Below are 24302 nucleotides of genomic sequence, written 5' to 3'. Positions count from 1 at the left end.
GTTTGTAATCACTGCAACTTGATTCAGTGATTCAGAGCCTGATTCAGTTTCAGACTTAATACAAAGCATTTTGCATATACAGAATTTTCCAGGAACACAACCATAATGTAAGTGGAGGGAAAACTGTACTTTGTTTTGTTCAAATATTCACTGTTCTGAAAATTCAAGTCCTATGCAGCAAGGCAGCAGGAAGCCCAGGCAGCCTGATTTCCATGTGCAGGGTCCCCATCCATGCTGACTCTGCCCATAAGAGCAGCCATCCAACTCCTTCACAGTCCCATCTGCTTGAGTTGTGTCCCAACGTTTATGCGCTGAAATACTTGTTATATAAAATATACTTTATTTTTTTATCTCACAGTTGGAGCATTATGTTGATGTTTAACATTATGTGCACAAGTTCCCTGGTGGGTCAGATGGTAAAGAATCTGCCTGCAACACAAGAGACCAGGGTTCAATCCTTGGGTCAGGAAGATTCCCCTGTAGAAGGGAATGGCGACCCACTCCAGTATTCTTGCCTGGAGAAGTCCATGGACTGAGGAGGCTGGTGGGCTACAAGAGTCCATGGACTCACAAACAGACACATCTGAGTGACTAATGCTTGGCACTGCTTGCACAAGCAGAGCATGTTATAGGTAAATTTCATCATGGGATGATAAATGGAACAAATTTGTCTGATAAAGTTGAAAGCCAGGGTTGTAGCCATTGTTTTTTCTCTGGAAAATCTCTCATTCCTGGCTTCTTGGACAAGCTATTTCCTGACCCTCCTGAGCCCCTTTCTTACTCTATTTTACTGATTCCTTTATACCCAACTCCAAGCTGCAATGCTCCCGAGTCATCTGCACACCCCCCTTTTAAGTGATTTATGGCCCTTGCTTACTTTCACAGGTTTGACTAACACTTATTTGCCAAATGGCTATATGTCTAAAATTTAAAGCACACGTTTTTGTACTTTTTCTAAAATACAGGAAGCAGCATTAAAGACTTTATGTTAAGTGTTGCTTAACTCATTAATTTTACTTAAGTTATATAGCCTATAAAAATGGTTAATTTATACAACTTTATGCACAAAGTTGCTAAATAGAAGGTTGTTTAAGAAAATTTGGAAGTAACCAGTTTAGGGAATGGTTTGGTATTTTTATTGTGCAACCATCCAAAAGTGATTTTTCAGCCATTAAAGTTATGCTAATGGATGTCTTTATTATAATAAGACGGCTTCTCACAGTGTTAAATGAAACATCAAGCTCTAAAATTATCTTAACTGTATAAATTATGCAGGAAAAATGACTGGAATGAGCCCACTAATAGTGGTTATCTCTGGGCAAAGAAGTATAGATGATCTGTATTTTCCCCTTCGTGGTTTTTTTTTTTTTTTTTTCCATTATCTTCATGATTTTCCACCATGCTCAGGTTTTTCCTATAAGGAATTACTTTAAATCCTTTTCAAGCCTTGTCAACAGTGTCTGGACCATCGTCCCGTTATTTGTGACAGCCTTCCTTCCTGGGTATTTGCCCCTCTGTCCATCTTCCATGCTGCATTGAGATGAAGCTTTTCAAAGCATAGATTTGTCCCTTCCCACTAGCTCCCTAGCAGGGCAAAGGTTGAGGAGCAAATGCATAGGCATGTCATGAAAAGATCAGAGAACTGCTCTCCCAAGTCTGTTTTCTCAGCCTTGTCCCCTGCAATTCTGCGCCAACAAACAGAAACCTGCCACTTTTGCTTGAACACGCCGTGGACTGTGGCATTTTCTGCAAGGCTGTTTTTCTCTGACAAGAATGTCCTTTTTCTCTTTCGCTGCCAGGTCAAATAGCACATTTATCCTTTAAGACTCTATTGAAATGCCATTACAGCCTGGAGCTTTTGCCCAGAGTTAGCAGCCACTCAAACTCTCTTCCCAAATATCGTTGTGGATGCTCTGTGTTAGCACTTATCTCTTGGTATAAGAGAGAAATGACTGCAAGAGTTCCTCTCCTGGGAAAACACTGTGTTTTAGTCATCTTTGTGTTCTAAGCCCTGATGCTGAGTTTGCGTGCAAGAAGTACTAGACAAGTGACCAAATTAATGTAAGTTGCCAAAAGCTGCAGGAAGAAAATCTTCAAGCACCTCACATACCCAGCTGGCTTGCAGGAGCTGAAGCCAAGTTTCTGACAAGACAAAAGGTAGAAAGAACCAGAAGGTGTCAAAAGAAGAAAACTAAGTCAAGTTAGTTAGGAGGAAATGGCAGCTGGATCAATCAATGATTGATATAACTGGTACAGAGTATTAGAAAAAATGAACTAAGCTTTTACATTAAAATAATACTTTGTGCCTATGTATTTACAATAGATGAGTCTTTGAGAGTTGTGCTTAACACTTTGGTTAAATCTGTGTCTCTGAGTAGTAAAGTAAAGCACTTACAGGAAGCACTAGGGTATCACTTTGCAAATTCAGCTTTTACAATCTTAAAGCCCAGACCACATTCCAGATCAACTGAATCATCAAAGGGGTGCGGCCCAGATGTCAGTATCATTATTTTTTAAAAGTTCCCACTGTTGAGAATCACTTGCATACGTGAAAACATCTTTCCTCAGCTGCAGATCAGACTCACAGAAGGAAGTGAATACCTTCATAATTATTTTCACTGTTAACTCATTCCTAAAAAGTGACATGCGTGCATGCTAAGTTGCTTCAGTTATGTCCACCTCCGAGCGACACTATGGACTGTAGCCTGCCAGCTCCTCTATCCATGAGATTCTCCAGGCAAGAAATCAAGTGGGTTGCCATTTCCTTCTCCAGGGGATCTCCCGGACCCAGAATCAAACCCGGGTCTCTTTTATCTCCTGCTTTGGCAGGCAGGTTCTTTACGATGAGGGCCACCTGGGAAGCCTGCAAATGGTAATTTTGTTTTCAGTTTTTTTAAGGAACCTCCATACTGTTCTCCACAGTGGCTGCATCAGTTTACATTCCCACCAACAGAGTAGGAGGGTTTCCTTTTCTCCACACCCTCTCTAGCATTTACTGTTTGTAGATTTTTGGATGATGGTCACTCTGGCGTAAGGTAATATACTTCACTGTGGTTTTGATTTGCATTTCTCTAACAATCAGTGATGTTGAGCACCTTTTCATGTGTTTGTTGGCCATCTGTGTGACTTCTTTGAAGAAATGTCTATTTAGGTCTTCTGTCCAGTTTTTGATTGGATTTTTTTTTTTTTGATATTGAGCTTCACGAGCTGTTTGTATATTTTGGAGATTAATTCTTTGTCAGGTGCTTCATTTGCAAATATTTTCTCCCATTTTGAGGACCGTCTTTTCTTCTTGTTTATGGTTTCCTTTGCTATGCAAAAGCTTTTAAGTTCAGGTCCCATCTGTTTATGTTTGTTTTCATTTTCATTACTCTAAGAAATGGGTCAAAAAAGATCTTGCTGAAATTTGTACCATGTAACCCAGCAATTGCATTCCTGGGCATGTACCAGGAGAAAACCGTAATACAAAAACATACATGTATCCCAATGTTCACTACAGCACTACTTACAAAGCCAGGACATGGAAGCAGCCTAAATGTCCATTGAAAGACGAATGATAAAAGAGATGTGGTACTTATATACAATGGAATATTACTGAACCATGAAAGGGAACAAAATTATGCCATCTGCAGATACCCAGATGGAAATAGAGACGGTCATACAGAGTGAAGTAAGCCAGAAACAGAAAACAAATACCATTTAATATTACTTATATATCTGGAATCTAGAAAAATGAGAAAGATGAACTTGTTAACAAGTAATGAGTATGTGTTGAGTGACACACCTGGTCCTCTTAAAAGAAAGGATAAATGAATGAATGGTTAAATCAATATTCATTGTCCAAAGCCGGTATTTCTTATTTTGAAAAATCATAATGGTATAAAAATCGCCCCCTCCCCATTCTGCTTGGAAAATTTGGCATCTGTGTTATTTACATGAATTATGCAGTCTTGAGTGGGAGAGCTGCTTACAGGTGACAAAGGATGAGGACCTCATTAGGAACTCCAGTGAGAACCTTATGAAAGGGAGATTTCGATTCTTTAACAAGCACCGAAATTAATTCCAAAGACAGCTTACGAGGTAATCAGTTGGTTTTTCCTTCGTGAATTTCCTTTCAGAAAAAAATCGTCTCCTTCATGTCCTTAGGGATCTGGCTGGCCACGGGCATTTGCTGCTCAGCAGCCACCTCAGTACAAACAAGACTGACTCGGCAGACTGCTGGCTGGTCCTGGGAGAGACGCTGCTATTTGTCAAAAGTGACATTAGAAGGAAGTCCGAGGACAGGGGATTACAACCGGGTATCTGTCCTCAAGACTTTCAAATGTGACTAACATTGGAAAACACGAGGCTTCTCATAGAATTTTATAGACAGACTTCCTCACATTCAGCAGTTTTGATACTTTGGCCTTTTTACCACCACATTTTGTTCCTGTCTCTGTTACAAGCATGTACCTTTTACTGTCTTCACACTGACTGTGGACAAGTCTTCATTCTGTCACTAAATCCAGTTCAGAGCAACGAGATGTCATCTTATTCTTTGTATTCTCAACACCTAGACAGTACCTAAGGTTAACAATGTGTCCAATGGGGGTGGTGGTTTAGTCGCTAGGTTGTGACCCCATGGGCTGCAGTCCACCAGGCTCCTCTGTCCATGGAATTCCCCACTGACATTCCATGGGCTGAGAGTGGACCAAAGAATGCTGGGTGGGTAGCCGTTTCCTTCTCCAGGGGATCTTCCTGACACAGGGATTGAACCTGCCTCTCCCGCATTGCAAGCAAATTCTTTACTAACTGAGCGTTAGGGAAGCCCTATGTGTACAATACCCATAAACAAGTACAAAGAGGCTAAGAGGGATGTGAGCTTTGCTCAGGATGAGGAGGTTGGAAGCAGGACAAGAAGGGCCAGGAGAGTTGTAGATTGTCCCTATAATGAAATGGAAGAGACTACATTCAGAGTAACAAGCCTCAACCCAACGGGAGTCCTGGCCACATACTTCCTGAGAAGGAACTTACCTTTAGAGCAAGGCTTCCCAGTTTCTAAGGTACACATAAATCACCTGGGAATCTTGCTGGAATGAAGCTTCTGATTCAGGAAGTCTGAGTCAGACTCCTAGAGCCTGGTCTTCTAACAAGCTCCCAGGAGGTTACAGATGCTCTGGTCCACAGTTCAGACACACCTCAAGCAGCAAGGCTGCCTCAGGACCTGTGCTCTGAATGTCTGTAACTCATGAATTCAACTGGGGTTGTGGAAAGAAGTAGAAAAAGCAAACGCAAACAGGTTAACTGAGCAGCCCTAATGTGAGTAGCATTCAGGGACGCCAACAAGAGAAGATTAAGGACCTTAGGACTTGGAACCAAGAGGATGCGCCGACACAAGCCCCAGACCAAAAGGGGCAAAGGGAGGGAGAGGCAGTTTACTAGGACCGAAGAACTTCGAGGCTGGAATAGGAACGATAGCCCAGGGTCATGAAAACCGCCATGTTCCTGAGTATCTTGAAAGGAGGAGCAAAGGCATCTCCCAGGGACAAGGACAGAGAATGGAGGTCCCAGCCTCACTCCCTTCCCATCGTCTGATCTCCTCCCTTGTCTCCTACTGGTTGCATGCAACTGGAGGACCAGGGGGCCAAGGGATGAGCCTCTAGAGCCACCCAGAATGAAGAACAGAGGACAGAGTGACCAGCACAGGGAGCCAGCGAACACAGGAACTTCAACCAATTTAGCAAGTCACTATTTCCTGTGGTTCAAAGTAAACACTCTTAAAACAGGAGTCCGGACTTGTCTAAGTGGGCTACATGAGAAAGACTGTGAGAGTCCGTGCTGATTCTGTAGGCAATCTTTAAAAGGAGAAGATTCTCAAGGGGCTTGAGAAACAGGGGCAGCTTTAAAGATAAAAGAAAAAGAAGCTGACTGCCTGAGGCAAGGGCAGAAATGAAGTTCTGGAAGACCAGCCCAGGGAGTTAAGAACAGAGGGGCCACAGGATCTTTCAGAGAAACAGGACCAGCAGGTTGGGGCTGGGGGCAGGCAAGCGGACCAGCCTTCACTCTAGTCTTAAGAGACACTTTGTCTAAAACCCTCTAACTCCTTTTTAAAAGTTAGATGCAATATCACGGAATTTCCAATATCATGGAATTTCAAGATCTGGGGAAGAAAGCAAACCTGAGGAAAATCAGAAACAATAAGCATAGTAAATGCTAGCTCCTAAAAAAATCCAACCAGAAGTTTGTTAGAGACATATGATAAAAATTATATATGTGTGTGTGTATACATCTATACTTACACACAAAGAATACACACTTGGTTCCTCATGAGAGCTCTAATCAAGGCTCTCAGGAAAACACTAAAAAATGGGAAAAACTACATCCTCATTAATTGGATTTTCAACATGCTAAAAATCAGCATCTTTCACACTAAAAGACAGTGTCACCTCACAACCCTGGGGGATGTGACACAGTCCTGGTCAGCGCTAAGCAGAGCAGTCCTTCTGGAGTGTGGAGGGCAATCAGAGATGGCTGGGCTCCCAAGGAAGTGAAAACCCAGTTTGGACCTTGATTGATGAGTCAGAGCTGGTTGCCCTTTGCCAGGATGTTATGATATACTGTTGATGAATGCATCCCCTCTTCGCCATTTCCACCTCCTTCCCTAAATCCATATTCCAAGAGATACGGGGTGGCTAGTTCACCACTTGCCCCGGGGGGAATTGTCAGAAGGAAAAAAAAAATAGAAAACCAGTAAATAAAGATTCCAAATTCTTGGCTTTAGTTCAAATGAGAGACAGAAATAGTTTTGAAAAGAAATATGAACTGGCAGAACGAGTTTTGTTTGCTTGTTTTATCACCCCACTCCAAACTGGGGGAAAGGGAAGACTTGAGAGGAAAAAAGCGCAGTTAGAGGCTGCACACCGCGTCCCATCCCCAGAATAAAGCCCATGCATATCAGATGAGAGTTGGGACCACAGGCTTCCCCCCAAATCTGGGAGGCTCTAGGAAGATGTTGTTCCTTACTTCCTGTCTTTAATCATTAAAGAAGGCATATGCAGAGACTGAGAGAGGGCAAGAAGAATCTGGATAGCGGAGCCTGGGGGGCTAAGGTGGATGGGCTCAGGGGTTCCCTGCCTTGCTGAAAGGTGTCAATTTTAGCTGAGAGACGGAAAGAGGAGACTGACTGATTCTATGTCTAACAAGACACTCCTGGCTTGAGGTACAGGTCCTGGCGGCAGGCGATGCCCAGCAGGTAGTTTAGACCAGGAAGCCAGGTTGGGAGCTGCCACAGATCCACACCTGTATCCCAGGAGCACTGCCTCCGAGTCCACTGGGGTCAGGGCTCAGCTCTGGGCCCCAAGAAGTCAGGGGAGGGGAAGCGGGGTCCTGAACCAAGGTCCCTGACGCCCCTACAGAGGCGGTGCTACAGGGAGAGGAAGGAGGGTCATGGAGGGGAAGGATCCCAAATATTTCTGACTTTTAACCAGAAGCAATTTGGCCTGAAATCAGATGGGGCGGATGGGCTGTGGCCGTGACTCGATTCATTTCTTCTGCTGTCTGTCAGAAACGGGGGCTTGGAGTTAGAATACAAACTGTGTTGCCAGAAATAATGAACGCTATGTCCTGTGACTGTGAAGTTCATATGCATTACAAGTGGTTGATTTTTCTTAGCCTCCACTGCTTAGATGTTCTATGTGAATATTCAGTGAAGGTCAAATCCTATCCAGAAAGAGCAGCCCCGTGGTCTGACCTGTGCCAGCAACGGACAAGCAGATCCTGGCTGGCCCTCTGGTCTTCATCTCAGTCCCACCTGAGCTCTGACTCAGAGCTGGGAGGGTCTCGGAGGTCCAGCCCACGTGTTGTGAGCAGCAACACGGCCTGGAACCACCTGCCTTTCCAGCTGCCAGGTCCTGCCTGAGAGGTGACACACACGGTCATGTCCCATGACACAGGCTGCATGGCCGGAAGCTCCTGGCTTCCCGGCCGGACCGGGCCCTTTTGCTTGCGTTTTCTTTGTAATGTCTTTCAGTGCAGCTTCGTGTTCCCGCTGCAGCTTCCTGAACTGTCCCAGTTCTTAAGGATCTCTTCTACATAAGCTGGACAAGGAAATGGCAACCCACTCCAGTACTCTTGCCTGGAAAATCCCATGGATGGAGGAGCCTGGCAGACTACAGTCCATGGGGTCGCAAAGAGTCGGACACGACTGAGCGACTTCACTCACTTTTGAGTTCCCTGAGAGTGACACCCTGGCTTTTCTCTTGTAGAGGGATGGTTGCACTTCTGCCAGAGAGCTGTTAGAAAAACACACCGGCCAGAGTAATTATGAAGCAATAAATAATTGTCAGAGGCTCTACTAATGGATTTTCATCACTAACTAAACATCTTTCCTGATAAGGACTTGTTCAGTTGCTAAATTGCATCCTGCGTCTGACTCTGTGACCCGGTGGACTACAGCATGCCAGGCTTCCCTGTCCTTCACTATCTCCCAGAGTTTGTTCAAACTCTTGTCCATTGAGTCAGTGATGCAGCCCAAACATCTCATCCTGATAAGGAGGATAATGGTCAAAATGCTTCACGAGAGCAAGAAAACATTTCTGTGACTGAACGTGACCTTTGCTCTAGCACCATAGCAGACCTCGCTCATAAAGCAGCTGTCTGGGGATCCTGGCATAACTGTACCCCTGGGAGCCACATGCTGAAGCTTTGTGGAATTCTAATAAGAACAGCATGGAGAGCTCTTAACATAAACACAGTATTGATACTCGGTTGGCAAAAACCAACTTGTGCAATGGTACAGATCCTCGCAATTTGCTCTATCCAAGAAAATGTGATAAATGGTTTCCATTCCTAAAAATGCCCAGTTTGCCAGCACTATTATTCATTTCCTATCATGGAAATTCCACAGTGCTGATCAGCAGCCCTAGGAGGACACCTCTGCTTGCTTTGTAGAGCTTCATGTCTATCTGAATACTGCAATTTGGGGGAATTTCCCAGATAACGTGATATACGATTGGCTCAGCTGGTAAAGAATCTGCCTGCAAGGTGGAAGACCTGGGTTTCATCCCTGGGTTGGGAAGGTCCCCTGGAGAAGGGAAAGGTTGCCCACTCCAGATTCTGGCCTGGAGAATTCCATGGACTGTATAGTCCATGGGGTCAGAGAGTCAGATACGACTGAGCGATGTTCATGCACTCACTTATATGAACACACAGTGCACCCTTCAATAATACCTGCATCCAAACTACACTTGATTTTTTAACGGCCTTCTAACAGGATAAAGAAATTCAAGAGGCAAAATGGATGTCCCCCACAAGGAAAAGAAATGCAAAAAGGCAAAATGGTTGTCTGAGAAAAATAAAGAAGCGAAAGCAAAGGAGAAAAGGAAAGATAAACCCATCTGAATGCAGAATTCCAACGAATAGCAAGGAGAGATAAGAAAGCCTTCCTCAGTGATCAGTGCAAAGAAATAAAGGAACATAATAGAAAGGGAAAGACTAGAGATCTCTTCAAGAAATTAAGAGATACCAAGGGAACATTTCATGTAAAGATGGGCACAGTAAAGGACAGAAATGGTATGGACCTAACAGAAGCAGAATATATTGAGAAGAGATGGCAAGAATACACAGAAGAACTGTACAAAAAAGATCTTTATGACCCAGATAACCACGATGGTGTGATCACTCACCTAGAGCCAGACATGCTGGAATGCAAAGTCAAGTGGGCCTTAGGAAGCAACACTACGAACAAAGCTAGTAGAGGTGATGGAATTCCAGTTGAGCTATTTCAAATCCTAAAAGATGATGCTATTAAAGTGCTACACTCCATATGCCAGCAAATGTGGAAAACTCAGCAGTGGCCACAGGACTGGAAAAGGTCAGTTATCATTCCAATCTCAAAGAAAGGCAACGCAGAGCAAAGAATGCTCAAACTACCGCACAGTTACACTCATCTCACATGCAAGTAATGTTCAAAATTCTCCAAGCCAGGATTCTACAGTACATGATCCGTGAACTTCCAGATGTTCAAGCTGGATTTAGAAAAGGCAGAGGAACTAGAAATCAAATTACCAACATCTGTTGGGTCATCGAAAAAGCAAGCAGAAAAACATCTATTTCTGCTTTATTGACTTTGCCAAAGCCTCTGACTGTGTGGATCCCAACAAACGGTGGAAAATTCTTCAAGAGATGGGACTACCAGACCACCTGACATGCCTCCTGAGAAATCTGTATGCAGGTCAGGGAGCAACAGTTAGAACTGGACATGGGACAACAGACTGGTTTCAAATTGGGAAAGAAGTAGGACAAAGCTGTATATTGTCACCGTGCTTATTTAACTTATATGCAGAGTACATCATGTGAAATGTAGGGCTGGATGAAGCACAAGCTGGAATCAAGACTGCCAGGAGAAATACCAATAATCTTAGATACGCAGATGACACCACCCTTATGGCAGAAAGTAAAGAAGAACTAAAGAGCCTCTTGATGAAAGTGAAAGAGAAGAGTGAAAAAGTTGGCTTAAAGCTCAACATTCAAAAAACTAAGATCATGGCATCTGGTCCCATCACTTCATGGCAAATAGATGGGGAAACAGTGACAGACTTTATTTTTTGGGGCTCCAAAATCACTGCAGATGATGACTGCAGCCGTGAAATTAAAAGACGTTTGCGCCTTGGAAGAAAAGCTATGAAAAACCTAGACAGCATTTAATAAAAAGCAGAGATACTACTTTGCCAACAAAGTTCCATCCTGTCAAAGCTATGGTTTTTCAAGTAGCCATGTATGGATGTGAGAGGTGGTCTATAAAGAAAGCTGAATGCTGAAGAATTGATGCTTTTGAACTGTGGTGTTGAAGAAGACTCTTGAGAGTCCCTTGAACTGCAAGGAGATCAAACCGGTCAATCCTAAAGGAAGTCAGTACTGATTATTCATTGGAAGGACTGATGCTGAAGCTGAAAGTCCAATACTTTGGCCACTGATGTGAAGAACTGACTCATTGGAAAAGACCCTGATGCTGGGAAAGATTGAGGGCAGGAGGAAAAGGGGACGACAAGAGGATGAGATGGTTAGAGGACATCACTGACTCAATGGACTTGAGTTTGAGTAGGCTCCAGGAGCTGGTGATAGACAGGGAAGCCTGGAGTGCTGCAGTCCATGGGGTGGCAAAGCATTGGACATGACTGAGCGACTGAACTGAACTGAAGTGAACTGAACTAACAGGATGCACCCTTTATGTCTGCATGATTCTAAGTCATGGACATTAAAGGAAACACTTCTACTGGAATATTTGGGCAAGCATGCTTTGGACCTGGACTGGAAAAGAAAGGACCAGAACAGAATTTCAGCCCAGCACCTCATAGCTTCTGACCCCTGCTTAAGCTGCAGAGTTAGGCCAGCACTCTGCTTACAGATGTGAAGTGGTAATTCTGTAAGAGGAAGGGAGGGATGCCCTGAAAAAGTATAGTCTTCCAAACCTGTCAGAATGAATTGCTGTGACAGTCTAATGTCCTCTAACACCAGAGAATCTATTACTTACAGGACATTCAGGTAGAAGCAGTACTACACTCAGGAAACTTAGAGCAGTCCCAGATAGTACAAGATTCACAAACACACTAAACAGAATAAAAGAGAGAAACTAACTGTAGTCAGCGTGCACTTACACCCAGTAATTATACACAATACTCTCTTGCCCAAAGTCGGTAAAATACCTGTTGAACATCCTCAATAAGCCCATGAAAAATATTACAGGAACTGTCGCAATTCCTTTACAAAGGTTTAAGGAGAGTTTATTGCTGGCCTGAGGATTCCGAGCTGGTAAGAGGAAGGTCTGGGATTTCGAACCTGGGCAGTAGGACCTCGCAGCCAGAAGGCTTTGCCCTGTCCCATGGGCATTTCCCCACAGGCTACCGGCAGCACTGATGCCTCTCATGCAGTGGTCATTGCTAAGCAGTGGTCTATGAAGCGACGATATGACCAAAGTTTAGGTCAGTTACCGCTCATTACTAGAAGGGCATGCCACACTGCAATCAAGCATTCTTACATTTTTAGGACCTGGAAGCTGTCAGTAAAGTTTCCGGGACATTTGAGAAGGAACGTGGAACTCATTAAGGAATCGTCCATCATTTCATGTGGATTCCATTACCACGCTAACTTATTTTAAAACTAGATCATGCAAACTTTATCTTCGAATGTCCTACAGAAAAGCTGGGACATCTAACAACCAATTTGTGAGTGAGTTACACATATTTCCAGATGATCCCAACCCTTAGTCAATTTACAGAGAGCAAACTGTTTCCCAAGTTCAGAGTCAATTCCCTGAGAGTGGAACCAGTATAGATCAATGGCCAAAGGCGTAGCACTGTCTAAGGAAGCCCCCCTGAAGGATGCTTACAATATTTGTAATCACGATGACTGAGGTTTGGGAAATACCTACATCTAATCTGAGTCCTTGGTGTAGCCATTAGATCGGCACACTGCTGAGGAGAGTCTTACCTTCAACAGTGGTTCTTCCCTGGGTTGTATCCTTTATCCTCTTTCAGCATCTCTCTATTCATAGCATCCCCAGCTCCTCCCTGTAACCTTATCCACTGTCATGGCAACACTCACAGGCTGGGACCACTAATCTCGGGCCTGGTTGCTCTTGAGCCCTGGCCTTTCAGGATGCCAAGTTTTTCTTCGGTTTGTTCTCCTTTGGTATGCTTCCCTGGTGGCTCAAGATGGTTAAAGAATCCGCCTGCAATGCAGGAGACTCCGGTTTGATTCCTGGGTTGGGAAGATCCCCTGGAGGAGGGCATGGCAACCCACTCCAATATTCTGGCCAGGAGAATCCCCATGGACAGAGGAGACCGGTGGGCTACAGTCCATAGCGTTGCAAAGAGTTGGACACGACTGAGCAACTAAGCACACACATGTTCTCCTTCACCTGCAACTCATGTCCAGAACTCAGCCCCTCCCAACTGTAGTCACCCATTTTTCCCCAACTTCAGGAATGATATCACTACATACCCTACCATTTTTACTATATTCCCCTTCTTTGCCCTCCATTCTGGACGGGTCCATAAGTCAGGGCGAGTCCACTTCAGACACATCTCTCAATCCATCTTCTTCAATGCTGATGCATGTCCAGTGCACACATTTAGACTACCTCTTGGCTACTGCACCACCTATCTTAATGCCCAAGATCTTTTCTCCCCCTACTCTTCTGGCCACATCACACAGCTTATAGGATCTTAATCCCCCAACCAGGGATTGAATCCAGGCGCCCCTGCAGTGAGAGCTCAGGGTCCTAACCACTGGACCACCAGGGAATTCTCATGTTTTCCTCTTAGTTTAGTATCCTTTTCATACACTTGCAACAGTTAAGTTGCTAAAACAAAAGTTCAGTTCAGTTCAGTCGCTCAGTGGTGTCTGACTCTTTGCGACCCCATGAATCACAGCACGCCAGGCCTCCCTGTCCATCGCCAACTCCCGGAGTTCACTCAGACTCACGTCCATCGAGTCAGTGATGCCATCCAGCCATCTCATCCTCTGTCATCCCCTTCTCCTCCTGTCCCCAATCCCTCCCAGCATCAGAGTCTTTTCCAATGAGTCAACCCGTTGCATGAGGTGGCCAAGGTATTGGAATTTCAGCTTTAGCATCATTCCTTCCAAAGAAATCCCAGGACTGATCTCCTTTAGAATGGACTGGTTGGATCTCCTTGCAGTCTAAGGGACTCTCAAGAGTCTTCTCCAACACCACAGTTCAAAAGCATCAATTCTTCGGCGCTCAGCTTTCTTAACAACTCATTAGTTTTTCATAAAAGTTTCTTTACCACCTGCCTTAGCTCAAGTTTCAGACTTACCTCTGTGCCCTACTCCAGTCACATGCACTAAGGTTTGGCCATAACCATCTGCTCTTAGGTTCCCTTGAATAGGCACCAATAGAGACAGGAGAATACAGTGGTTAAGAAAGAGGGCTTTTCATTTGGACTGACATATACTGAATCACAGATTTACCTCTTACTCATGTAATATACTATGCATCTATTCTGAGACCCAATTTTTCCTCCTCTCAAAAAAATGGAACAATATTTCAAGGTTACCATCAGAATTAAGAAAATGTGTTAGCTATTACAATCCTCCTCATCGTCAGATATATCCATATCTATTATTTAACGTTTAGCAAATTTTCAAAGAAGAAACACTTTGTATAAATATATTAGTGTTAGTTGGTTGATGATGTCCTCAAGGCTTGTATTCTTTAGTCTACAGAATGTCTTGACAGTTTGAGGAAAAAATTGAAACAGATTTGTAGCAATGAATAACTACCCAGTTGAAGCTCTTAGAATGTACACTTGTCTATACCCCTGACTTAATAATTCACTGAGTACAGAACTTTCATATAATATGCTGTACATTATTATTTTACTTACTATGTGCTATATCTCCAAATAAATCTGAATATAGAGAGTTCATCTTCTAATTCTTAACATCGCCACACTACCTAACCCAACACAACATTCTTGGGAGTCCTTCAATAAATACCGAGGTCAGAGTGAGTTATCCGCCTAAAGACCGCTGCTCCCCATGACACCAGAAGTTAAATACATGAGTTTCTGATATTGTTCAACCATGATGTTTTTTTCCCAAGGGAATAAAGGAAAATAATGTTTTGCAATTTCTTTTTTATCACACTATATAAAGCAAAATGCAAACTGGCATGTTCCTACAGGCACACAGATTAAAATTAGGCTTTGAGTAATTAAGTATTTTAATTACAAAATTGATAAGCAGTTCGTACCAGTGAGGCTGTGTTTCTCCAGACTACCTGCACTCCCTGATACCCGTAAGCATGCAAGTGCTTATAAAAATGGTGGCTGATATCTGACTGCAAGCAGGAGAAAAATCTGTGTGCTGGCTCAAGTTGGAGACCATCTCACAATGGCTCTGTGGGAAAAATGCTGTTCCTCGCCAATATTCTGTCTCCACAGATTCACACCTATTTCCTCTGATATTCATGGTTTGAAAAAAAATTTTTTAAATCATGTTCACGAGTTATTCTGAGCTTCTGCAGTAAAATTCACTGTCGTGAAGTTAAAAGACGCTTGCTCCTTGGAAGGAAAGCTGGGACAAACCTAGATGAAGTGGGAGTGACAGTGTGAGTCGTTCAGTCTTGTCTGACTCTGCGACCCATGGACTGCAGCCTGGCCTGCCAGGCTCCTCTGCCCATGGGATTCTCCAGGCAAGAATACTGGAGTAGGTAGCCATTCCTTTCTCCAGGGGATCTTCTCCACCCAGGGACTGAACCCAGGTCTTCCTCCTTGCAGGCAGATTCTTTACCATCTGAGCCACAAAGGAGAAGCATCCCTTTGCTGACAAAGGTCTGCATAATCAAAGCTATGGTTTCTCCAGTAGTCATGTATGGATGTGAAAGCTGAACCATAAAGAAGGCTGAGCACCGAAGAACTGATGCTTTCAAATTGTGGTGCTGGAGAAGACTGTTGAGAGTCCCCTGGACAGCAAGGAGATCCAACCAGTCAATCCTAAAAGAAAATAACCCTGAATATTCATTGGAAGGACTGATGCTGAAGCTCCAATACTTTGGCTACCTGATGGGAAGAGCCGACTTCTTGGAAAAGACCCTGATGCTGGGAAAGACTGAAGGTAGGAGGAGAAGAGGGCGACAGAGGGTAAGATGGTTGGATGGCATCACGGACTCAGTGGACATGAGTTTGAGCAAACTCCAGGAGATAGTGGAGGACAGAGGAACCTGGAATGCTGCAGTCCATGGGGCCACAAAGAATCAGACATGACTTAGCGACTGAAGAAACAACGACGACAGAGATAGCTAACAGTTATCAGCAGTTACTGTGCAGCAGGCACCACCGAAAGTGCTTTAAAAGGTACTGTTTCAGTTCTCCTGAAAACCCTATAAGGTAGGTACTACTGTCTGCCTTCTACAGATGCGACAGACAGAGGTTAGGGAGAAATGCCCCTGTGCCCATGATTATATCACTGCTGAGGGGTTCAGTCTGGACAGCACTCAGACCGTCCATACTCAGGGCCTCTGCTCTCCACTACCACGCCACTCTGCTCTCATAAAGTAGAATTCAGTAAGTGCTACGAGTTTTAGACAACTCTTCAGGAACTCAAAGGAAGGAGAAATGACTCCCTATTTAAGTTCAGGGAAGACCTCAAGGAGAACATATGCAGGATTCAGACAGGCAGATAGAGGCATGTGTGAATTCTGGGCTCCAGGTGAACAAAGCCAAAGAGCCAGGGAGGTGCAGAAACAGGACCGGATGGACAAGGACTCCGCTGTGGTGAGTGGTGCCCCAGAAGGCACAGTGGGAAGACCCTTCAGGTACCCCAGAAAGACGCTCTGGGCCTTTAACCACTAGGCCATGGAAAGCCTCTAAAGTTTCCCTCAACAAGGTGACATGAGCAGAGACAGTCTTTGGGAAAAGTTATTAGAATTTTTTAAAAGATTAAACTTTTTTTTTTTTCCTCAGAAGATCATTTTCCTTACTTCCATAAAAGGTTATTTGGGGATAATAATCCCAAAGTCAAGACATTCTCCATTGGGAAGACTGAAGCTCCATTGGGACTGAAGCTAACAGGATGAAACTTAATAGGGATGAGAACGAAGTTCTGCAACTTCAGCTGCACATGTTTAGGATGACTGCCTTCTGGCATGAGTAGATGTCATGCGAAAAAGACAAAGAGATGTTGGCCAAATGGAAGGTCAGTACAAGCCGAGACCATTACATGGACGCCAAGAAAACTACATAATTGAGTCTTGAGTCCCATAGATGTACAGAAAGAAAGGGGAGACAGTTGTCCTGAATGCAGCAGAACTGGAATTCTGCTCTGGGCACCACATGGGAGAAGGATGCTGATGTCCAGGACTAAATTCAGAGCAGGGTGGATGAACAGATCATCAAGAAGCCACACCACATGTGGAAATGCTGTGGAAGCACTGGAGACATGGAGAAGGCTCCAAGGACGCATGTGGTTTTGAATTATGGTGCTGGAGAAGACTCTGGAGAGTCCCTTGGAGACTCCAGTCAATCAAACTCCAGGAGATCAAACCAGTCAATCCTAAAAGAAATCAACCCTGAATATTCATCGGAAGGACTGATGCTGAAATTGAAGCTCCCATTCAGACCCTTCTGATACTCTGGAAATTATACTACTTCCTGAAAAAGTTTAGGATGGGATTGTCTAATATTGATGTCTGGGTTCTATTTCATAGATTAGAATGCACTTCGAAGGGACTACAACCTCTTACTGGTAAGGGGTCTCCAAAGACTTGCCTAATTTCAAAAGGAGGCTGTGCTTCAGGCCTTTTGTTTTGTCAGAAGGACAAAGAGGAGGAAAGCACAAGCAACAGCAACAGCAAACAGAGATAGATCAAGTGATAAATCCTGGAATATTTGAACTAAAATACACTTAAATATTCATGCATGTGTGCGGGCTACATCACTTCAGTTGTGTCTGACTCCTTGTGACCCTATGGACCATAGTCCGCCAGGCTCCTCTGTCCATGGGATTCTCTAGGCAAGAATATTGGAGTGGGTTACCATTCCTCCTCCAGGGAATCTTCCCAACCCAGAGATCGAACCCAAGTCTCTTAGGTCTCCTGGATTGGCAGGCGGGTTCTTTACCACTAGCGCCACCTCGGAAGCACAAAATATTCATACCTACTGAATCATTTGAGGTTGTCAAAGAATGAGAAACAACGGATGCATACCATGCTATTACACAAGAAGAATCCTCTGAAGTGCGCACACACTCTGCTGGCCTCATGACAATTACAGGTATACTGCTATGAAGCCCCTGGCTGACTATTCCTGTCATTCCTGTGGCTGCCTGACACCAGGCTCTCTAACTACCTTCAGCAGGCAGGACAGGCATGTGGTTCCTCTCTCCATAACTCCAAGACTCCTTTCCAAGTTTACGGAAGCACTATTTGGGATCAGCATTGCAACTCGTGGAACGAGAAGAAAAGCAGGGTGAAAACAACTCTGCTATCACCTACTTATTCCAGAAGTTTCAGATAGTTAAATACCGTTTCAGTACACAAATAACAGATACTGAACCTTCTGTCCTTTAAAGCAAAATAATGGACTTTTCTTGTCCCAACTAGTGATTGCTGGACTTCTGGAAAGTCTAAAACAGAGAACTGCATTTAAGCAGGAGATGTTTTTTACATATCTGACCCCAATTTTACTGCCTATTTTCATAAGAGAAGGAAAAACAGTTGAAGTCTTTGTGTTCATTTACTTGTCTATATCTAACAAATGGACAGTGCGTAACAGGGAGCTTCATAGCTCACAGAAACAAGACCTGTTTACCCTGCTCACCTACAAGACCTGAGTCTGTCTGGGACCTGACCTTTGTAAGCTTATTATTAATTTATCACTCATTGCCTAGCAATGGAAGTCCACCTCATTAGCACTCACATGGTCTCAATAGTTTTTCCCCCTTCGATGATCCACAGGCTTCTCTAGCACTAAGAAACGAGTCCCGTTCTCGCGATCCTCCGTCCTTCTGTTTAGACAAGCACTTGGGGGCCATGGTTAGTGCTATTTTCTCTGTCAGTGGTCTCACCTCAGGTTGTACGACACCTTCAGAGCGAGCTGAAAGGCTTTTGCGCTCTGTCTCCCAAGACGGCAGTACTCTGCTTCCCGTGTCTTTACTGCAACAGTAGTGCACATCTCGACTGAGCTGCCTTCTCTCCCTGCTTCTGGAAGCTTTCCAGGCAGGGTCTGTGTTTACGTCAGCAAGGCTGATTCAGAACACTACCTCTGGGGGTTTAACCAGGCTTTGAAACACATTCCTGCACTCAGCTCAGCTGGGGTCAGTAAGAGGCCTTCCAGTAAATCTGGTACTTCACTTTTTCATTCTGCTTATTGCAGAGGGGCACTGATTTCCTTTTAGCTCATCCTCTAAGCTATTTTATTACCTTTCAGATGATTTCTGCTGGGACCTTAGCTGTTAGAGCCTTGCATTATTATGCCCACTGCCTTTAGAATTCCTTATCCGCAAAAACTGCGCTTTCTTGGTAACCTAAGCGTTGTTGTTGTTCTGTTTTCCATCTGATTTTTTTTTAAACCTTAGGATCCTAAAAATTAAGTCCTTTGTTTATATATTTTCAAATCTAAACAGAAGTCGTATCTTGTTAAATTTGCCTCTGATTAGCACAGTTGCTCTTCAGTTCATTCCTGGGCTTAGAGTTTAACCAGGGCCTTACCAAATTTGTAAAGATACAACATGTACAGAGAGGGCAGGGTTGTGATTAGATACAGAACTACAGGGGCTATCACACAGAAACCATAGAATGTGAAACTGAAAATTATTTATAAATATAAAGCAAGTTCCTTATTACTTCCAAGATTCAAAATTACATGCTCCTTATTTAGTAATAATCATCAAAGCACAAAAATGTAACTTTATTTTCACAAATAAATGACTGCATCAAGCTATTTCCACAATCCTAGATATCACACTGAAAACTTATCTCCTGTCGTGAACCTTGGTTATGCTTACTACCCCCTGAAATCTATGATTAAACTAAAAAGAAATAAACAAACAAAAAACCAGTATTTCAGTTAAGCAGGCTTTCTTACCACATTCTAATCTAAAAAGAAGTCTCAATGATGCCAAAGTAGACTTTACCTTTGATGACAAAATACACTAGTAAAACAATTTAAAAACAACAAAAAACAGACTTGAAAATATAAAGATGATGCTACTTAAATAAAAAGAACCCAGAACACACTGGAGTAAATGATTCTAATCCGATTCAAAGGAAATGAATTTCAAATAAACAACAAAACCATTGTTCCTGATTCTTCACTTCCCCCCAAAAGACAACACAGAGGACAAGGAAAGGCAGAAAAAGAAAACAGAAGTGCGGTAAGTAGCCTTGACAAGTGGGTGTATGGACAGCAGTGCTCTAAGAGTTAAACAGGAAACGAGGTAAACAGACCATGGAAATCTTCCTGGGGAGAGCATGCGCCCGTGTTTCTTGAAGTAGACCCTCTGCTTGCGTTTAATCAGATGAATTTTTGGTGTTGTGTGTACCCTCTAATTCAGGCATCAATGTCTCAAAGAAGGTACCTAAGAGAAGAGCAGACGGAGGGCAGGAAAAGATCAGAGGAAATGGACAGAGGCAGTCACACAAACCCCACGCCAGATCAGGGCAGGCACAAAAACGAGAACCCCTTTCTCACCCACATGTCTTCTCTATGGACCAGGCCAAGAGACTCAGCCATTTCCCCTTGGCGCCATTTGCCCCAGCACTGAAATCAGAGGAAAGACTGGTGGCCCCACCAAAGAAATATTTTAATTCCATTAAAGGGTGGAAGAGCTTGCTTGGGTAATGGAGTCTCCCTCAGCAGATGTTTCTAAGATTAGATAATCATCTGGAAAGATTAGATCAGTTTAAACGCTCCCGCGAAAAAACAGGAACTGGAAGCAAAACACCTCCAAGTCATTCATTTAAGCATCTATTAAGATCCCATTTTAACTAGTCTTCTCAAATTAGTAACAGGGCGTACCTACTTCCCTTCTGTATTTGGGCTTTAGAAACTTACATTCACACCACAACAAAAATCGTGAAAGGTTAAAAAGTTAACAGTTTACTGTCACTTACTATTATGCACCAATAATCTAATGAAAAAAAACTATAAGCCCCACCCATGCATTCACCAAAAAATGGATTTAAAACGTACAAAAAAGTTACAGCAACTGTCTGCTTTCTCCTTGCCTGTTTTAAGTGAAAGGAAAAAAAAAAAAAAACACCAGTCAGCAGAAGGAAGCCTATAGCCCAAAATATTGATTGAGGAAGTGCTCTGAAACTTACCTCTTAGCAGGTTAAGAGGGTCACGAATGCTATCAAGGGAGATGGACACTCAAAACATCTCTGTGGCCCGGTGTCCTCATGGCCCAGGGATGGGGAGGCCATCCTCTGGCCCACTGCACCCCGCCACCTGCAGAGTTCTGTCTCCCTCTCCACGTGGGAGCCAGGACCTGTCCCGCAGCTGCCTCCAGCTCTGCGGGCCCGAGAAACAAAGGGCTGTGAGGCAGCTTCTTCTCGGAGTGGAGAACAATTCCCAGCGCATGGGAGCTATTTAAAGAGGTGGTGCCTGCGAGACCAATGCTGCCTCGGAGCCTTCCTGTTTGTGTCCCGGCTCACATTTTCATCCATTTCCGAATGAAGACTGCAGAGTGTAATCAGCCCCGAGAAGGCTGAGATTTATGCAAACCCGTGCGGTGTGCAAGGGTGATTTTTAGAAATGGTTTTTCCCTTTCCTTCTCTTCTCCACTAAGTAGACAGGAGGGTTTATTAAAAGCACTTTGAAAGTCAAAAGCAAAACCTGTACCTGTTGTGATCTGGTAAAAGTTGTTCCAACTCCTGAAAGCTTCTTAACCTGAAGTGTAGAAAGGAAAGACGGTGTGGATGATTGATCCAATGTCTATCAAGTAAGAACGCAGAGAAAACCAAGAGATTCATGGTCAGAAAGCAAGGGTTGGATTCAAAAAACCTTCACCGATTACTAGCTAGCCTTTAGTAAAGAAATGCACCCAATCTCTCTGGGCTCCAGCTTCTTTGTCTGAATAAACAGGACCGATAACACATGCTTTGTATGTCTGCTTGTGAGAACTGCCTAAGATGGCTGGAAAAGACCCCACACTGGGTTTCGATAAAATAAGAGCACGCAGTCATTACATCATGGCGCCCAGATGCCCAGTGGCTGTTACAGACATTAGTAGCTGGGTAAAAACAGATAAGCCTGGCAGGCTACAATCCATGGGGTCGCAAAAGAGTCCGACACAACTCGGTGACTAAACAACAACAACAAAAAGAGTGAATACCTCTCCTCACTTCTCTCCAAAATTATACAAAATATAAACTATACAAAATTATAGAAAATACTGTTTGCCTGTGGGCTGGCTGTCTCCTCACTGGCACCCAAGCTGCCAGAGAGTCAAAGGCTTCACTAGAAATGCTGGTTTTTAACAATAGCCCCAGTACCCAGAACACTTTCCCGCATATAGTAATACACAATAAATAATTGCTAAATAAATGAATAGATAAATGCAACATTTCAGGCAAAATCAAGCACAAAGCTCTACACATGGTAAGCCTGTAACAAATACATATCACATTAGTGAATGTACAGCCACTTTTTTTTTTTTTTAATAGAAAAACATCCCAGGAAAAATGCAACGTGATAGAATTTTAAGACAAGTTGGAACTCTGAAAAACATTTTAGATAAATGTGACTGTACGTTTTGTTAGATCACCCAGTTCTAAATACATTATTAAGATGGTTCTTGAAGTGAAGTGAAGTTAAAGTGTTAATCGCTCAGTCATGTTGGACTCTACAACTCCATGGACTGTAGCCTGCCAGGTTTCTCTGTCCGTGGAATTCTTCAGGCAAGAATACTGGAGTAGGTTGCCATGCCCTTCTCCAGGGGATCTTCTCCACCCAGGGATCAAACCTGGGTCTCCTGCATCGCAGGCAGATTCTTTACCATCTGAGCCATCAGGGAAACCCACAAACTTCTTACTCATGGAGGAAGGATTTCAAGAACAAACTCAGCTAAACAGTTTCAGCGAATTAATTCATATTAGATACTGTACCTAATATCCATAAACTTATCTCATGGATACTAGTTATAATATCCAACATGAATTAATTCGCTGAAAAAGTTTAGCTTAATTTGTTCCTAAAATCCTTCCTCCGGCCTGTTTTTGTTCAAAGTGGAAACTCTCTTTCTTTTGTTGCCCTTTAAGTTGGAGCTTGGTGGTGATGGGATTTGATGAGAACTCATTGATTTTTTTTAAGAGCACTACCCAGACGAGAAGGCTAGAGATGCGTGGTCCCTTGTGGCGCTTATGATCTGACTGATGATGTTTAATATAACATAACAACGTGCCTGGAGACAGGAGAGTCATGGGGACCTGGAACAATAGATTTAGTTTTGAGCCTTAACATTATTGCTTGAATCCGGGTCAGGCTAGTTCAGGTCACTAGAGACTAAAAATCAATTCTTTGATGGCTGCTCATTAATCCATTATGTGTAAGGAAGAAAGCAACTTGAGTGGATATTTGTTCATTCTATAAAATTACCAGGAGAGGCAAGATCCTGAATCTTAAAAAGATCCTGTGAAACGTAATCCCCTCTTCGAAGGGTTTCTCTTGCTTTGCTTAAGAAATAGGACCCCACTTCCAAGTTTCTCTTTCCTTCTCTGCACTCTTTCTGGCTCCTGCTTTATAGAAAGAATAAGAGCTGTCCTACCACAGGTCTTTCCACAAACATTCAAAGCAGAATATCAAGATTTAAAGTTGCTCGCTTTGAATGAAGTCATTTTAGTTCCAAAATATGAGGAAGCATCTCGTGATCACTGAACCTGAAAGTTCTACAGGTTTTGGCCAGCGAAGAAGAATCTCTGAAGAACAGAGAGTTACAGCCGAATAAAGACAGAGTTTATTACCTTTAATAACTGTCTGTTCCGTTTTTCTAAGTTAGAATTTTAGACACTGATGATAAGGCTTTCTACATCCCTCCTCCTCCTCCTCTCATGGCGTCCCCCGTGCTAGAGGCATTTTTAATTGAGTAATTAAAGATTTAAAGAAAGAAAGAAAGTGAAGTCGCTCAGTCGTGCCCAACTCTTCGCGACCCCGTGGATAGTAGCCTGCTCCAATCTCCTCCGTCCATGGGATTTTCAAGGCAAGAGTACTGGAGTGGGTTGCCATTTCCTTCTCCAGGGAATCTTTCCAACCCAGGGATCGAACCCAGGTCTCTCACATTGTAGACAGACGCTTTACCATCTGAGCCACCAAGAAGTTTCTAAATCGACTTTTGACAGCTTCCAGCAAGGAGGATTTCTCACCTTACCTGTAGCTTCCAGTCTAATAAATATCCGTCTACATGGAGCTTATGAGTTCAACCCTGAGGGTTATCAAGTGAGGCTTAATGCCTCCAGAAACATGCATGATTGTGGGGAGTGGGGGGGTGAACTGAGGAAACTACCATCCAGTCGTCAAGTTTCTTCTTCATCTAATGAAGAAAGAACCTCTTTAAGCAGTTCTTCGAGAAGTTCTAATACCCTCCCCTTTCCCTGGGGAAGCAGATGTACCCTGCTAGCTGTTTTCTATAAAACAGTTTTATTGCCCTAGTTATTAATACTAACAGACTTAGTCAAGATATCATTGTGTATGGTTAACGAATAAAAAGGAAACTTCAAGTTACTGATTACAGGGTCTCCTTATGCTTATTTCTATCATTATTTGAGACTATATATTTCATTTGAATAAATATTTATCTAATGCTAC

General features: G+C 43.4%; 1 protein-coding gene across 3 annotated transcripts in view; it reads right to left on the bottom strand.

The window, feature by feature from the left end:
• Positions 1-24302, bottom strand: part of ARHGAP28 (Rho GTPase activating protein 28) — a 139406-nt gene that overhangs the window by 81975 nt on the left and 33129 nt on the right. Inside the window, exon 1 of one of the 3 annotated variants that reach the window (XM_086372350.1) lies at positions 20822-21064. The exons of 1 other annotated variant lie outside the window; for it this stretch is intronic. Coding sequence is in view for 1 of the 2 variants with exons in the window: in XM_086372349.1 (XP_086228475.1) it covers positions 20190-20311 (122 nt within the window). In the remaining variant the exon portion in view is untranslated. Of the gene's footprint in view, positions 1-20189; positions 20344-20821; positions 21065-24302 lie in introns of those variants that run through there. One more of the 3 variants, XM_086372349.1, reaches the window with a different exon arrangement.

Source organism: Bos grunniens, chromosome 24 (assembly GCF_055505025.1).
Source record: "Bos grunniens cultivar Pamir isolate PY7600 chromosome 24, Bosgru_T2T1.0, whole genome shotgun sequence".
NCBI classification, from domain to species: Eukaryota; Metazoa; Chordata; class Mammalia; order Artiodactyla; family Bovidae; genus Bos; species Bos grunniens.
Note: the sequence above shows the minus strand (reverse complement) of the source record. Positions and strands in the feature narration are given on the sequence as shown.